General features: G+C 41.0%; 1 protein-coding gene across 3 annotated transcripts in view; it reads left to right on the forward strand.

The window, feature by feature from the left end:
* Positions 1-17,725, forward strand: part of GRID2 (glutamate ionotropic receptor delta type subunit 2) — a 565,730-nt gene that overhangs the window by 316,832 nt on the left and 231,173 nt on the right. For all 3 annotated transcript variants that reach the window (XM_005498033.3, XM_065062416.1, XM_065062415.1), the window contains one exon: positions 8,580-8,864. In XM_005498033.3, the coding sequence (XP_005498090.2) occupies positions 8,580-8,864 (285 nt within the window). The remainder of the gene's footprint in view (positions 1-8,579; positions 8,865-17,725) is intronic.

Consider the following 17,725-nt stretch of genomic DNA (forward strand, 5'->3'; position numbering starts at 1 on the left):
TTGAGGATGTTTGTAATAGGAGCTGCAATGCTGGATTCCTTTGTCGCTGGTACCAGATACTAGTCTGATTCTAAGTATGTGCCTTTCTCCAAAATGCGTGATTTTGTTTATTTCTCAGGAAATGCATGGGTTTCCTGCTCCCTTGCTTTAGTACCTTACGAGTTCCCTACAGTTAAACACTGTATTTATAATTTTCCTTGTGAAATGGTTACTCCTTTATTGAACACTTACAATACGTTCCCCACATCTGCTGGCGTTTTGTGATCCACCAAGACTTTGTCTCCCACCTACAGCTCTGCTTCCTTTCCGCTGTTCCTCCCCCTCACGTACACGCCTGTGTCTGAGTATTGCGGCACATGCCCCCATCCCTCAGAATGAGCCGTGCTCTTGCTCAGGGGTCACTGTGCATCTGGAACTCTTTGTCACTCAATTCTGTTGTTGTAGGAAACATGGCCTTGCCTTTCAAATCTTTCCTCTTCATAAAGCTTAGTTGTGTTGGGATCAGAACATACAGTGCTTTCAATGGCACGTTAATGCGCAAAACAAACAATGAAAAGCTGCAGCAAAAGACTTTGTTTTTGGTCTTTGTGCATGTTTTAGCTTGGCACAGAAAACAATTTCCTTGCTTTGCTTTCTGACCTTGGGCAAGTAATTCCCCTTGGCACACCTGGGTTTTTTTCTTCTGTGAAATAGAGATGAAGATGCTGAGCTTCTTTGCAAAGCGTTTTCAGAGCTACAAATAAAAAAGTGTTCTATAAAAGGTAGTCGATATTTTTGTTCTTATCATTATTGTTATTCTGTGTGTCAGTCAGCGAAATAACCACAGTGTCTATTCTTAGCAAATAATAATGGTGATAGTTGTTTTGACTGGCCTGAGATTTTCTTGAGTGGCTAAGTTGCTAATGGAACTGATGTTCTGAACTCCTACAGACTGGTTTTTTCACACCCATGTATTCTTTGCAGCTGATGTACTGGGTTCCTTGCTTGCTTTTATTCTCATACAGAGCTCTCTTATCTCAATGTAGAGTCTGTTTTCCTCTTTCATGGAAAATGCAAGATCTGGCCTTAGTATTGTTTCCTCTTCAAATTGCTCTGTTCAATTCACTCATCTAGTAGAATTAAATGTGTGCCTTTTTTGGCTTACGAAAATACTTTTCTCTCCCCACAATGCCACATTAAAGAAAAAGTTGCTGTACTGTCCTCTTAGCAGAACATTCCCTGAATGTTTGCTCTTTGCACTGTAGGAAAGAAAACTCTCCAAGCTCTCCCACATTGCTGTTCACACATTTGGTTTTGGGGGGGATGTTCTTATTTTGAGCAATATTGTTCAGTACTATCTATGCTTGGGAGAATGCCAAGCCCATCCAGGGCAGCGCAGGCAGCTCTTTCCATTGTAGGGCTTCCAATTAAACTAATGCTACCAGCTGTGTGTTCTTTTGTCTGCCCTGCACGAGGTTGTGGTGCTGTGCTTCACGCTGCATCTCTCCAGCACAGCCTGGTGTCTCCAATAGTTTGGACAAGAAGGGGGAGCTACGAAACATGCACGTTCAGAAAAGAGAGGGGATGTAAAGGAACTTCTGGCAATGTCAATTATGCTAGGAAGCAGCCCTTCTAACCTTGGAGAAACGGTGGGGGGGGACACAAATATAATAAATCATATTTAGATCACGCAAATGTGTCTTTAAAAGTTGTCAAGTGTCATAATTGTCAAAGCGTAAGAGATTACTCATCCAAAATCAGTCATGCAACAGAGGTAGGACCAGGATACGAGCCTTCGAATTCTCAGTCCGGTGCCAAGTGCTCTAGGTCTTGTTGTTCCTTGATATTAGAGGAGATGGGGCAAAGTGAGTGGAGGAAATAAAGAATTAAGGAGGTGGAGGAGAAAACATGAAGAGGGAGAGCAAGTTGCATTGCCTGGCTGGAGCAGATCCTAAGGAGAGAGGGAGAACAGGCAATGGAAGGATGAAAGTCAACATCCTGCAATGCTCAGGGCAAGGAAAAGCAGATAGGAAGGTAAAGTTGGATCCCAGAGAGAAACACTGGAAGGGAAAATTGCCTGACAATCTGACTCATAGGTGGCAAGGAAAGTGTAATGTTTGTCAAATGGCATCAAGTTGAGTGTTTTATTCTCTTAACGAGAATGTTGTCCTGGCTTGCTTTGAGCAAGTCCATAGAATGAGAATTGTTGATACTCATGGTTTAAACAGCTTTTGTTGTTGATGTTTTTTCCCCAACACTTCTACAGAGACTTTCAGAGAACACAGAACTAGAGTAAATCCCTATGATTTTATCAAGATATTGTCTTGTGATAAAATTGTCTTCAATTTTGTATTAAGCTGCTCAAGTCTTTTTGTTTCCATATAATTGCTGCTATGCAGCAATTGTCTGCTCTGCAGCAGGCAAGCTAGCTATTTAAAAGGGTATCAGACACAATGTGCTGCTTAATAACTTCTCAAATAGTGCTGGTTAGGAAAATTAAACGATTCAGCAACAGCGCAAGGGCAAAGACGAACAAAGGAAGGCATGGAAGAAGTTGCACTCTATATTAAAGTAATATATGCCTTGTCATTAAATAGGTAATTGAGTGTGATCTACCAGTGGTTACACTTGAAATGAAAAGTTTTCATTTTGCTGGATGGATGAGTGGAAATTGCTCATGCAACACATTGAGCAAGGATGCTTGGCAGTCGGTGAGACTTGATGTGTCAGTGAGGGATCAGCACAAAGGAAAAAGGAGGATTTTGGAGTCATTCTTGAATTTTAGGCCCAGGTTTCCTTGCATTCCTTGTTTTCCAGTGAGCTACGTTGACTTTGCAGGTGGGCATCCCTGTTGGTGTGCCGGGATCCTAGAGGTCGGTTTTGTGAGCATCTCTAGCCCTTTCTCCAAGAATGTTACTGCCTGGTTTTAATTGATTCAAGCCATTTATTTCCCTGTCCCCTTCACCCGTTAGCACTCATATCAAACCTTTCTACACAGTCTCTTCTTTCCTCCTTTTACCTCTCAGCCATAGATACCCTGAGAAGCTACGGCACTTTTTTGGGACTACAGTCATGTTCACGTGCTGGAGGAGATGGCAGCTGAAGACATTCTTCATCTGAGCATTTGTGGATGTGTAACTTCTTTAAAATGTTGGGGGGGCGGTTCTCTAATGTTTTCCAAAGCAGTTCAGGCTTCTTGAAGGGCCAAGAGTTGTCACTCCTCTGAGACAAGGCATACGTGCAATTGTTGAATACCAGGGTGAAAACAGATCTGAAAAATACAAATACAGGAAGCTGTACAGCTGTTTCTCCACCTGATGTGATAATCTGGCAAGACACCTGCCCTCTGTGTAGAACCAAAGAGCTGCAGGTTGACTTGCAGGGAAAAAATGAGTCATTCTAGACTTATGCCCAAAATGAGAACTCGCAGATCCTTCCATTCGCTAGCATTTGCAAGCTCTGCTTCTTTCAAGCTCCCTCCTATTGCATCCTTTTGTGTATAAATCTTGCCTCGCTCTGAACTTGTGAGGCTGCTAGTTTATTTTTTCAAGGTTCAGATGAATTATTAAATTTTAATGTGATGGATTTAAACATTACCATAATCAGCAAAGCCTGTATGCAGGAAGAAATCTGACCCAGAAAAGACTCACAAAATGCTTTTCAATAAAAACATCTGAAAAGTGGTTGTGGTGTTTTGTGCGAGAGAGATGCAAATGTGCTCTCTGGTAATATTTTTTTACACTGAGATATCAGAAGTTTGGATTATTTTCCCCAAACAAAGAAATCTCAGGGCTTAGGAAGCACAGCTGTTAAGACTCAAACATAAGTTTGTTTTACAGTCAGAGCAAACTAAAATCCCTTAAAGGTTAATTACAAGTGAATTTAAAATACTGTTAGCAGTCCAAGTTGTGTATAATGTAGTGGAGGGAGAGACTGGCTGATGTATAATGTATATAATGTAGTGGAGGGGAGGGGGAGATTGGCTGATGTATAATGTATATAATGTAGTGGAGGGGAGAGGGAGATTGGCTGATGTTTACAGAGAAGTTGTAAATGAAGTGGCTTTCTATAACCTTATCAAGAAAAGGATCAGGATAGAGTCTGTTATCTGCACTGCAGAGGAGAATATTCTTTCAAATCCAGTCAGTAATATTCCCCCCCTCATCTTACCCTTATTTCCTTTTGAACAGATTTCAGGATATATTAAAAATGTGCTCTCACTCATCTTGAAATAATTCAGTTCTAAGTCTGGGATGAGCCATTGTATTATGAAGGAAAAATAATTTGCAAGAGCAGAAATGCTATCCAGAAGTGACTAAAAAGATTTATTGAAAATGTGAAGGCAGACTCACTTGATCGTGGGTCTTACAATCCCATTTTATCCTTACTTCTTGCATCTTCGGTTATGAACAGCAAACTAAAAGATCTGTAGTTTATCTGTTTAAACTTCTTGTAAGTTTTCATGGCTTTTTTTTTTCCGTGTGAGTACATTATCTTTCTGCAATGAATTCATTGATGTTTTGGGACTGTTGTTGAAAGGTGACAAAGACTAAAAAAGTTGGATTGTGGTGAGCATGGCCAGTTGATGAGCAGGGAGCAGAATATCTCAGTGAAAGAAATCCAGACTTTAACCTTATTCCTTACCCTTTGCAACAGGGGGTTTACACACTACACTTTCCTCGGTCTTCACCAGCATCCTGAAGCTAAGACAGGGTTTGAGGAGCAGCCAGCAGCATATTATTCTCAAAGTAAACAAGAAATAACTTATATTTTCAAAGCTATATAGAAGTTCTGATTGCCTAATGTCCATTTGTGGGTGCTCAAGTCACCTGATGTTGTATTTTGCCCCTTGAATCTGCTGTTTATCCTGATTTGATTGTGGATTAGCACAAGTAGAGTGATGGAAAGGATGTTGAAATTCCAGGTTGTCTCCAGAGGAGACTCCACAGCCTTTCTGGGCAGCCTGTTCCAGGGCTCTAGTACCTCAAAGTACAGAAGTTTCTCCTCATATTCAAATGGAACCTCCTTAGTTTCAGTCTGTGCCCATTGCCCCTCATCCTATGGTTGGGCACCACTGAACAGAGTCTGGTCCATCCTCTTGATGCCCACCCTGGAGCATTTTTATATATATATATATATAAGCATTTATAAGATTCCCTCTCAACCTTCTCTTCTCCAGGCTGAACAGCTCCAGCTCTCAGTCTTTCCTCATCAGAAAGATGCTCCAGACCCCTGATCATCTTTGCAGCTCTGCGCTGGGCTCCTTCTACTAATTCCTTGTCCTTCTTAAACTGGGGAGCCCAGAACTGGACCCAGTGCTCCAAAGGTGGCCTCACCAGTGCAGAGAAGAGGGGGAGGATTAACCTCCCTCGACCTGCCAGTCACACTCTTAATGCACCCCACGTACCATTGGGCTCTTGGTGACTCATGGTCAACCTCTTGTCCACCAGAATTGCAGGTCCTTCTCTGCAGAGCTGCTTTCCAGCAGGTCAGCCCCAACCTGTACTGGTGCCTGGGGTTGTTCATGCCCAAGTGGAGGACCCTACACTTGCCCTTGCTGGATTTCATCAGGTTCTTCTCTGCCCAGCCCAGCCTGTCCAGGTCTTTGGAAGGCAGCGCAGCCTCTGGTGTGTCAGCCCTTCCTCCCAGTTTGGGGTCATCAGCAAATGTTCTGATGGTGCACTGAGTCTCTTCATCCAGGTCATTGATGAACAGGCTAAACAAGACTCTTTTCAGCCTCTACCTGGCTAAGGAATATATGAATATCATCCATGGTAATTTATTTATTTGTATGTGTGTATATTGTAGAAATTATATTTCTGTTCAAAGAATAATCCATTCAGACTGACTTGGAGGTGAACTCAGCAATTCATACACTCATCTTGTGGCTCTGAGATAACAGCCCTTTCTCCAGCAGCTAACTCCGTGTATTAAATAGTCCCTAAGTGTACAAGAATAAGGTCCATTTGCGAGGATAATTAAGTGCATATTGACCCAGTCCAGCACATGCAATTCTTACAAGCGTAGCATGGAAAAAAGAGCCACATTGGTAACTTCAGTCCTGAGGCTATTGTAACAAACGTGGTGCAGTGTCAAGAGAGAAGATTTTAATCCTTTATTCAGTTTGTTTGCCAGTATTAGTATTCGGCCCTGTGGAGCTAAGCGTTCCGTGCAGTTTTCTTCCCCTTCGTGTTTCAATATAACAGTTTTCACAAAAAGCATGTTTCTTACTTAACAGCATTATGGAGAGTAGTGTACTGGTTATTTTCAGTCTCAAAGTGTGCCTGGAAATACAGACATTTTCAAGTGATTTTTTTAATGCATTTTGATTCTGCTGTATTTTAAAATCCATGTTTGAGAGACTGGAGGGTCACACTACGTGTTTTGGTTGAATAGGTGGCATCAGGACCACATAGACTTGCATTTTCACTGAATTAAAAGTAGGCTTTTGCAAAATCTAATACAGTTTTATTTGTCCGTATATACGTATCAATAATATCTGCTGACATATAGATTGCTACAGGTATTTATTGATTAATAGATCAATGTATCAATAAAAAGCAGTCGCATTGTCACTTAGGCATGCAACCTAGATAATGCAGGACTTGATGCAGGGGAGCCATATCAAGAAAGAGATACAACATCTCCCCCAATAGATAACTTGACAAGCTTTTTGTCTTTGAAGGTGATGAAGAAGAATGTAGCAAGCAGCATAAAAGATGAATAGCTGCTAAGATTGTTTTGAAATGTTCTGAATATTAGAAACTTGTGAGATACTGATAATTTTTTTGTCTATTTATGAATGATGCTTAGTACTTCTCTGAGAAAGAATACTTGTGGTTATTGAAAATAAATTACCTTTAACCTGAAGCCCAGAACTTGGCCCAATAGCTGAGATATGCTCGGAGCACATACAGAGGGAACACGCACTGTAAACGTTCCCATTGAGATGAATAGTGGTTGCAAAATAAAACATTACTCACTGTGAGTAAGAGCCATATGATACGAGACAACAGGTCTGGCACGAAAATATGGGTTTGTATTTTTAGGGGAATGTATTCTCGCATGTGGGTTTCTGGGTTTTGCCTGCACCTGTTGTGCGCACAGAATATTCCTGCAAAATAAAAGAATAAGGTATTTGCACGGTTTACTATTAGATATTCGTATGTAAATACATATTACTCTTTACCATCCTGTTACCTAATTTACATCTGTAAACACAGGTTAACTGCATATGTAGTTTTGCCGGTGGCAAATTTAGTGTTTCAAAAATAAGCCTTGGGCGCGCTCTGGGGAATTCTGTTGCAAACCCATGTTGTTTCTTCTTTCAAGATCTTAAGTCTGTTAGAGACCCGATATAGACACTTGACTCTGCTTTATTTCACAGGATAATCCTTCAAAATTATAGACCTAATCATTATTAATTCTTTTTGTATTTATTGATTGCATTAACATTAATCATGATAAACACCCTTGGTATTAATGTGGATGTCATTGTCGCTGTCTGATGTAACTCAGCCCTCATTAACAGGACTCTTAATTACAAAGTGTTATTTCTTGCATAGACAACTCAATGCCTTTTACAGAAGAGAGGGGAGTAAATGTATATAAACTGCTTACTTCTGAAGATATTTTTTAAAAAAACCCACAAAACCCAAAGTTACATAAGGTTGTTGTTTCTATCTCATATCTCTTAAAACCCAAAAGCAACTCAGATTTTGCTTGGACAAGTTGATGTACATAATCATATTCAGTTGTCTTCAAAAGTTGACAGCGAGCCTGAGCTGTTATTTCTGGAGGATTTCTCTGTATAATGCAAAGATTCTATTAATGGAGCTGTTGTGCTAGACTTTGAGTGCTTGTCTCCTTGGGTGGTCATGCTAATTCGGTAGCTGGAATCAGTTCCAAATGTTCCTCAGAGGGCCCCGGGGTGGCTCGTGTTTCCAAGGGATAAATCATTTCTGGGCAAGGTGGGCAGGGCAGTCTTCCAGCTCTCGCCACGAGACAGCTCGGTGAACAGAGAATGAATTTCAGGTCTGAATTAACCAATGTGCAAAATTTTATCCCTCTGTCACTTGATTGAACCTTTTGGGTTCAACCTGTGGGTGCAAAGGCACCACACAGAAACTGAGGCATTTTGGGAGAATTCCTGCTTTGGGGAATTCACTACCAAACCATCTCATGGTTTAGCATCTCATGGCTTCTCATACAGAGCAGCTCTGAGAACATTTGGATAAATGGCTACTTGACTGCTAGTGAGAAACAAACACTTACTCAACAGCAATGTAATGGCAGGAATTAATGTCAGGCAGATGTGCCAGGGGAGGGTCAGTGGGACATGAGGAAAAGGTTCTTCCCCCAGAGGTGCTGGACACTGAACAGGCTCCCCAGGGAGGTGTCACGGCCCAACCTGACAGTGTTCAAGAGGAGACTGGACAACGTCCTCAGAAACACGGGGTGACCTGTGGGGTTGTCAGTGCAGGGACAGGAGTTGGATCGATGATCCTTGAGGGCCCCTTCCAACTCAGGCCATTCTATGATCCTATAGGCCCTATGCACTAAATCTTTCTCACCCTGCATCTCTCTGTGTTTCCTTCCAGCCTGTGACCTGATGAACCAAGGCATCCTGGCCCTCGTGAGCTCCATCGGCTGCACGTCGGCAGGATCCCTGCAGTCGCTGGCGGACGCCATGCACATCCCTCACCTCTTCATCCAGCGCTCCACGGCCGGAACGCCCCGGAGCGGCTGCGGGCTCACCAGGAGCACCCGCAACGATGACTACACCCTCTCTGTCCGCCCCCCCGTCTACTTGAACGACGTCATCTTGAGGGTGGTCACAGAATACGCCTGGCAGAAATTCATTATTTTTTATGATATTGACTACGGTAAGTATTTATTTAGCGGGGTGATTTTTTTGTCGAATCCATAATTCTGTTGAAGGCAGTCGCATTACTTCTTTATAGTCTTCCAATAGATTATGTTTTGCTTGTGAACGTTTATGGTTCTGTCAGCATTTCGCAGCACCCCAGAGAAATCTATTTCTGAAATCCATCAATGTCTACAGGTTTATTTGATAATTTCGTTGTCAGAGTTAGCTGATAAATGGAGAACTTTTCTGCCTTTGTATTCTGCTGGTTTTAATGAAGCATAAACGTTTTTAGCAAGCTCTCTTGTTTTTTGGACTGTAGAAATATAAGATGACAATTCAAGAAGCAATGAGTAAGGTTTTATGTTCTGTAGAATTGTTTATTGCATGATGAATCTGTCCCATTTGTTGGGGTGTATTAAATGGCCAGAAGCTGAAGCAGTGGTGAATGTAGGTCAGAGGCCTTGGCAAGAACAAGCTGCTATTCATAAACGTGAAACTTGCAGCGAGAACTTCTGTAGAGTGAAGAACTTGAGAAAGAGAGCCTGGAGAAGACAATGTTCCTTCTTTTTTAAGGTCTTGTTTTGTTCCTGAAAGGTGCTGAATTGACGGTTGTTACGTGATAGAGTGAGTGCGACACAGACGGCAGCATGTCAAGACTGTGCCATCCAGCTCAGTCATTCAACCATGTTCAGTACAGATATTTTTTGTGGCTCAGAGGAGAGCTGGATAGATTTCTCTAATATAGGTGCATTATCTATCTAATTTTATGATCTTTTTTCTGATGCAAAATTGCTTTGGAACCAGACCTGTTTTCTTGAGATGCATCCATTATTCATTAATAATCATGACTGGTTTGGATGAACGTTTAAAAACTTATTTCAAAGTTAAATCTTTAAGTTATGGAAAAATGCTCACTTCAGCGTTTTGCTGTGAATAATATCTGGTTCATTCAGGTCAGGTGTTATCGATTTTTGTTCCCTGGCTACATAATAAATTCTTAAATTAGAATGATAGAAAATGATGAATAGGAGAACTATTTATAACAAAGCAGCACCTAAAAGCGCAGCCAGAGGATGAGAAACACACAGACAAAGATCCAGAAAGCCTGCAGCAAAGAGTATTTTTGCTCGTGTTTGGCGAGTTGGTGCATTTAAGTGCTTATGAAGAAGACCATAATCTTGCCAGATGAAAGTTACTTTTGCACGTATTTTTGAGTTAAAAACCCTTGAGCAAATTTTATAATTAATATTTTTGAAGAATAATATTCATAAATAGTAGTTTTAAATTTTTCAAGTTTTGTTATTGAGAATGCAGTTGAGACAGCACGTCGCTTTGTCCTTGATTTCTGGGTGAGAATCTCATCATGATGTGACTTCTGTAACACAAATGACTGTCTGCACGGAATAAGTTTCGCACCAGTAGCTCATTCAGTGATGCATCAGCCCCAGATGTGGCAGATACGACTTGTGGAAAATAAAGATGTGATTTGGGGCAGCCGGCATGGCTTCACTAAGGGCAGATTGTGCCTGACGAGTGGCATTCCATGCAGGCCGGTATCGAGACCAACGCTGTTTCACTTTAAACCTTTTAACGCTTCTGCTATATGAATGCTGGAAGACTCAAGTCTACTTGAAGGTTCTCTACCAACAGAGCCAGTTTAACTGTTAAAAGGAATCAGTTCTTTCTTTAAGTCATACCCAGCTGGGTGTTGAAGAAGTGATGTAGAAATGCATTTCTGTAGTAATTGGCATCTAAGTTTTTAACTGATATTCTTTCAGAAGTAAAATTGTAGGTAGCCTGACTATTCTAACACAAAAGACGCCTTGATAATAATATTTTACTGCTGTTGACTTAGTTGAGTAACTAGTGAAAGGTTTTAGTAAAGCTGTAGCCTCTTGTCAGCAGTATAGCCTGGTTAGTAACAAACGTGATGGGAACACACAGGAACAGTTAATGAACGAGGATATGAAAAACCAGAAGATTGTAACTTGCACAGACTTAGGTGATGATGTTCGCATTTAATTTACCACAACTGCATCTTTGCCTTCAGTGTATAAATTCAGGTGAATTTGAGCAAATCAGAACGAGTTGATTTTTTTCCCTCATCCCTGCTCTCGGCTGCGATGATCTGGATCAAACTCCCAGTGAAAATAGTGCAGTCAATCCCCCTGTATTCACTGTGCTTTGTTCCTTGAGGTAAAATAAGATTCAGAATTTCAAGTCATTTGCAGAGGAAAACAAAGGAGTCATTTGAGATCTGAATGTGTGCGCTCAGACTATGTAAGCGGAGTATTTGACCTGGAATCTCAGCATATTGTTGGTCAACAAGGCTCAAGCTTTTGTATTTCACGTCTTATTCTTCCCGCAGTTTGCGGTTCACTGTATTTTCCAGGAATGCGTAGGTACTTTTCTGTAGCGGTAAATTCTTCATGAAGAAACCAAGAACATAAATGCGGAATTTACAGCGCGGCTATTTCTGCATTTCAAAAATGAAATGGAGGAAGTCTGGCTGTTAGAAAATGTATTTTTAACGTTCTGTTGGTGCCAAAGCAGACAGAAAGATTCTGCGCTTTATCTAGGAAGGACGGGGGAATAGGATTGTTTCTGGAGAATGAATTTTGTCTTATTTCCTATTCTCTTTTGTAGTCATGGCAGTAATATTTTAAAACCCGTCTATATTTTATATTAAAAAAGAAGAAAAGGTTATACTCCGCTTCTCTGTCCAAACCTTGTGTTTTCAACCTCATGTGCCTCTGATATGCCCCATCACTGTTGATTTTTGCGATATTTACTGATGCCAGGACTGAGATATCTTTACTTACAGTTCTTCGACCTTCCTGCTAATACTATGTATATTTAGCAATGGGTACACAGGGGTTTCAGAGTATTTGTGCACCAGGAGAGGATGGAGTTAGTGGTGCCTGCGGTGTTGTAAGAGGGGAGATTCCCAGTATCTCCTTTAAAACCAGCATAGATTAAGTAATTCCATTGACACTTCCCTGCAAGCACATTTTCCAGAAATGGTGCCCAGTGACAAAGATGTGCTCGAAACCATAACATTTTCAGATCATTTAAAGTTTTAATGCAAGTTTAATAAAGATTCATAAAAGAATCATGCTCTCTTTAATCGATTGCAAATGCTTATAATTACCCCGAGGCTGTTTTCAGCTGCCTGATGACTATCATATTCTCAAGTCAGTCTCCAGACAGTCTTAAAACTGTTTATTACTCATCTGGCTCTTTGCCAGCTTCCCGTACTCATTTACTTCACTGTGCCTCAATAAACGTATAATTAATTCAAGCTTATTATTGATCTTTTTTTTTTTTTCCATTAGTATTTATTATGTCAACCAGATAAGGAAAGGAACATGTATTTTTCATCGGCGTAACTTTAATGAGCCAATTATAGTGCAAGTCAGCAGCTGTTTGTGAGAACTTTGGTAACAACTTGCTTCTGCTGATTGACATTACCACTGGAAATTGAATATATATTTTGATTGACACTAAAATTATTCAACCTCTGAGATAACTGTTCTGTAAAATTTCTCTAGTGGAACAGTAGCCACGCTTCTGCTTTCTAATCATGGAGTAGTTGGGGAAATGCATTTCAGGAGCTATAAGTGAATATATAGAAAGGTAAGATAGGGTTTACCACTTGCCCATGTTGTTGCCTTTAAGGATGGAACGGGTAAAGTATATGAAGGTTTGGCCTGACAGCCATCTGTGTTATTAAGTAAGGAAGACCAGATACTTTATTTTATCTAGAATTTGAGTGCTGAGGTTAAAATAAAACTGTGGATGTTCTCCTAAAGTCTGCGTAATGGGTAATAGCTTTAAATGAGGTGATATCTCAAGGGTTTGCAGAGATACGAGATTTCTTTTGTATATGCACAGTCTGCAAGTATCAGAAGAACAGTGACTTATTTTAAGAATATTTGAATACCTGAGCTTTGTAATGATCTCTGTTACTGTTTGCCAAGTATTTCTCACCTCTCAACGCATTTTTTTTTAGTATCTTCTCAGAAGTATTAAAATTAAGTTTGTAAACTGATATTTTGGCAGCTCAGTAGACGAGCAGTTATCAAACGAGGAAACTACTGAACAAAGTATTTTCCATATTGAATGGAAGAAACGATACCACCGTTGGCAAAAAGGGCATGAGTTAGGTATAATAACATCGTAAATGTCAGGTAGTATCATAAAACTCTCAGACGGAAGTTCTATTTTCTGTTTAACCAGTCAAGAAAAAGAGGAAAAAGCTAGAAAACATTCATTACATTATTTCTAAATCTTACTTTATCAGCATTGCTTTCATAGGATTTAAGTATAATTATTGAAGTTTGGTGTGATTTTTGACAAGAGAATAAGTGCTGCACATAAACATCTCTAGGCTCTGAGCCGTTATCATCTTTGGAGGCACAAGCCAAGGAAAACTTATTTCTTTGCAAGAGGTTGATTTACTCCTTGAAGCATTTTGGAAATCTCTAATGCAAACTGTGGTCAAAAGGAAATGGAATGAAGAGGTAGGAGGCAGGTTACACAGTCACAAGTTATAGAATATATTCTGTATTGCCTTGTCATCCTCCTCAAGTGAGGGGTGATCACAATCTCACTCCCTTTCTATTTTTGAGAAGCCAAGGGAGCAGTTGATACTCTTAAGGATTAGTTCTAGCTTCAATTCTATTTATCTTTTTTATCCTTTTTTTCCCACCACCCTCTTTCTTTCCAGTTAAAAAACTGAGAAACTCAAAGGGAAAATCTTGTGTCAATCACCAGTAGGGTTGGAAACAGAAGTCTTGCAGGAGACTGCAAAAGTTAATGTTCAACATTAATTCAGCTACTTGACACTATTGATTTTTCTTATTTAAAGGATAATCTCTAATAATTGATACATGACATGAATAAGTAGCTCATGTAAACGACATTTTGGGTGATCCTTTAAAATAAGGATTACGTAGACATGGCGGTAGTGCTGCAGATGATCTTGAGTTTCCTTATAATGAGTTTGAAGTACTGCTCTACTCTCTGAAGCTGGATCACCCGGCTGAATTAGTTCAGGTAACTGCTCCTTTGCAGCTCCCAAATGGCAATATGACCGAATTATGTGGATTTGTTTGGTTTTGTTACTTTGGAGGTTCACTGAAGTACATGTAAACTGGCTAATGAGAGGGAATCCCGCTGCTGGGAATGCGGGATGAAGGACTGTTACTGAATCATTATGCTGAATTGTTGTTTTCTTCCGTCTACATCTTAACCACGTTAATAAATATCAACACGTGCGCAGGAATGTGAACACTTTGCTCGAGGCTTTAGGCGGGACAGTGCCTGGAGCTGCACATCTCCCTGGTGTGCTCTACATTTCCATCATTAATAGTCACCGTCATTGTGTAAGGAAGAACCACTGTGCTAGACTTAGAAAGCTTTCTTGATAGGAATTAGAACAGTGTCATTTGTTACACAATGGCTTTTCTCATCAACTGGACGAGTAGAGTGGTCTTTTCTGTAAATCAGACAGTAAATACTTATGATGCGTGCGTTCACCGTTACTGCAACAGCTGGATCAGTTGGTATTTATCGTCTGCATGCTATGAGGAGAATATTCTCAGATCTAAAATGGTATCAGAGGGAGGATGATATAACAACTGTAAACCAGGTTTGAGATAACAAGGCGCTCGCTCAGCAGTTTGGTTATTTAGTTTGAATACAATGACAGAGGTGGATGGATTAATTAATTACCATTGGTGAATAGCGCCATCTTTCTCTTCTCCTGCTCATAGCATGATATGATTTTATTTTTTCTTTTAGGAACTTTGCATCTACTTCTAACTTGTAGATTTCTCATTTTTAATAAGGGTACAAGAGGTACTTAGCATGTAAGTTGTTTATTTTGTACAGCTTCTAAAATCTTCCTTGCATATACGAACACATACTGGTTATCCTGTCTGAGATGCTTGAACTGTAGCATATTGTTTTCTAGGATTATCCTGATCATCAGAATTCCCCAAGGTGTTTTAGGGCCTTGCTCCCTCTGAAACTATTGCTCTGCATAGAATCAGAGATGCCAAAGGAATGTTACAGAGGGCCAGAGAGAATAAACTAAGAGAAACATCTGATCCAGTGATAAAAAAGCCTTTGTGGAAGGATCACTTTTTTACATATATATATATATATATATATATATATATATTAAGATCAGGTCTTGCAAGTCTTAGTATTATTATGCAAATCTTCTTATTGCATGTTTATCACACATACAGTGTAGAGACCCCAATGACAAGAGAGCAACAACTCATTTCCTCCTGTTATCTGTCATCAAGGGAATCTGCGGACCTTGTATCCTCCTTATTTCCCAACAACACTGGTTCCTTTTCCCTTTCACCTGGCTCCACACAAGTGTTTTATAGCATCATTAAATGGTGCTATTTGTGTTGGGTGAGCTCTGAGTGTTCCTGTTGGGTTGGTTATTTAAGGAGATTTAGGTATAGGCCCTCTGAAATCAGCCATGCTTCTGGTTCAAAAGATAACGTTTGATGATGTTTCTTTCTGTTATGATTTCTAGCTTGGTTTAACCCTGTGGCTGAGGCTGAGTATCTGACTGCAGAATGCTCCGATGTTCTTGTGCACGTGTGTAGAGTAGAAGTGATGGTTGTACAGGGAAAAACCAGAAAACATAATACTAACAGTGACACTGAGCTGCGAGAGGAGATAGCAGCGTTGGCTCTACCATTGCTCTTTGTGTGGCAACCTTGGCTTTCATCACTAGGGAGGATAATTAATACTAGTGTTAATGGGCAGCTCTTCTGCATTTCTGGAAATGACTGTGACTCATTTAGTTTAAATAGAAAATAGAAATGCATCTCCTGGCTGGGCAACAGGTTGGCTGGCAATTCAGGGCGAGAAACACCTGTGTTCCAGACACCAACAGCCCTGTGTGGCAGCAGCAGAGCCATCTGCGCCACAGGTCGCTTGCCAGATTTTGCTGCAGAAGGAACTGATCTATTAGAAAGCCGATTCCACAGCGCGGCGTGGATACGTGCCATTTGCAGACAGTCCACGCAGGAAAGATAATGCTGTCCATTCAGGGGCAGCATCTGTTCTTTGGTCTACGCCTGGAATATGATCATTGCTTTCGACTTGCTGCTGAAATATTGGAAGCACCATGATTTAAATAGCATTTAAATAGCAGGGTGTTTTAATGTGCTGTCTGCTGTTGCACAGCAGCAGGTGAGCATCACCAGTACCTCCATTCTTCTACTGGGTAAACTGACGTGTGAGCAAAGTCTTGTAGCTATTTTTGTGTTGTATCGATGCCAAAGGCAGAATTAGTACAGAAGTTTTATGCCGCCTTGCTCGGTATCTTTTCCATTAGAATGGTGCTGTTTTCCTAAAAGCATATCACACAGATACTATATTTTGGCACAGTCACCCTAATAATTGTAGAACTGTAGGATAATACTGGACCTCTGTCCCTTTTGTCCCCTCATCTGGTGAAGATTCAATATAATTGTTTCATTGTTTATGTTTGCAGATATTTGTGGCAGCAAACAAAGCCATTTGATCCCATAATCTGGCTTCTGGGACAGCGCAGATTAGACAGAATATCAGCCAATAACCCCAGTGTGTTCATAAATTCAGGTCAAGTGACATTATGTTCTTGTTTTGAAAGGACAAATACAACTTTGGTTCCTGCTTACCCTGTTCTGGTGTCAGAGAAGAATATATGGATTTATGCTATGGAATTCAAGTGTTTAAAAAGTTTTTCATAGCCTAAATAACTTCCCCCCCCCCCAGTATTTTCATAGTGTATCCAGATCCCTTCTACACATGTTCCTTGTACTTTCCTCATTTTGACTCCAACTGGTCAGTTTTTTCCAGGTTTTTTTTTGTTTGTTTTCAGTTTTTCTGGATCACAGAATGACCGAATGTCAGGGGTTGAAGGGCCCTGGAAAGCTCACCCAGTGCAATCCCCCCATGGAGCAGGAACACCCAGATGAGGTTACACAGGAAGGTGTCCAGGCGGGTTGGAATGTCTGCACAGAAGGAGACTCCACAACCCCCCTGGGCAGCCTGGGCCAGGCTCTGGCACCCTCACTGAGAAGAAGTTTCTTCTCATATTTAAATGGAACCTCTTGTGTTCCAGTTTGCCCCCATTACCCCTTGTCCTGTCACTGGTTGTCACCCAGAAGAGCCTGGCTCCATCCTCATGGGCACTCACCCTTTCCATATTGATCCCCATGAATGAGTGCCCCCTCAGTCTCCTCTTGTCCAGCTCCAGAGCCCCAGCTCCCTCAGCCTTTCCTCACACGGGAGATGCTCCACTCCCTTCAGCATCTTGGTGGCTGCGCTGGACTCTCTCCAGCAGTTCCCTGTCCTGCTGGAACTGAGGGGCCACAGCTGGACACAAGATTCCAGGTGTGGTCTCCCCAGGGCAGAGCAGAGGGGCAGGAGAACCTCTCTGACCTACTGACCACCCCCTTCTAACCCACCCCAGGTACCATTGGCCTTCCTGGCCACAAGGGCCCAGTGCTGGCTCATGGTCACCCTGCTGTCCCCAGGACCCCCAGGTCCCTTTCCCCTACGCTGCTCTCTAATAGCTCATTCCCCAACTTATACTGGAACCTGGGGTTGAGTAACTCTCAGATACTTTAGAATGAAGGGGTTAAAGTGAAATTATTGTATCATTTGCATAAAAACTAGGCATATTTGTAGCTGTTCAAGTCTTGTTGCTTCTTAAATTGATATTTTAAGTGCCCAAAAAAACCAACACCACAACCTAACATCTCTGATTAGACTGAATTTAATTTTCCTGATTTAGATATTAAATAGAAGCTGTAATTAGTATGATTCTCTTATGGAATTCTATTTTTAGGGCAAGCC

This window comes from Columba livia, chromosome 4, assembly GCF_036013475.1.
Source record: "Columba livia isolate bColLiv1 breed racing homer chromosome 4, bColLiv1.pat.W.v2, whole genome shotgun sequence".
Taxonomy (NCBI): domain Eukaryota; kingdom Metazoa; phylum Chordata; class Aves; order Columbiformes; family Columbidae; genus Columba; species Columba livia.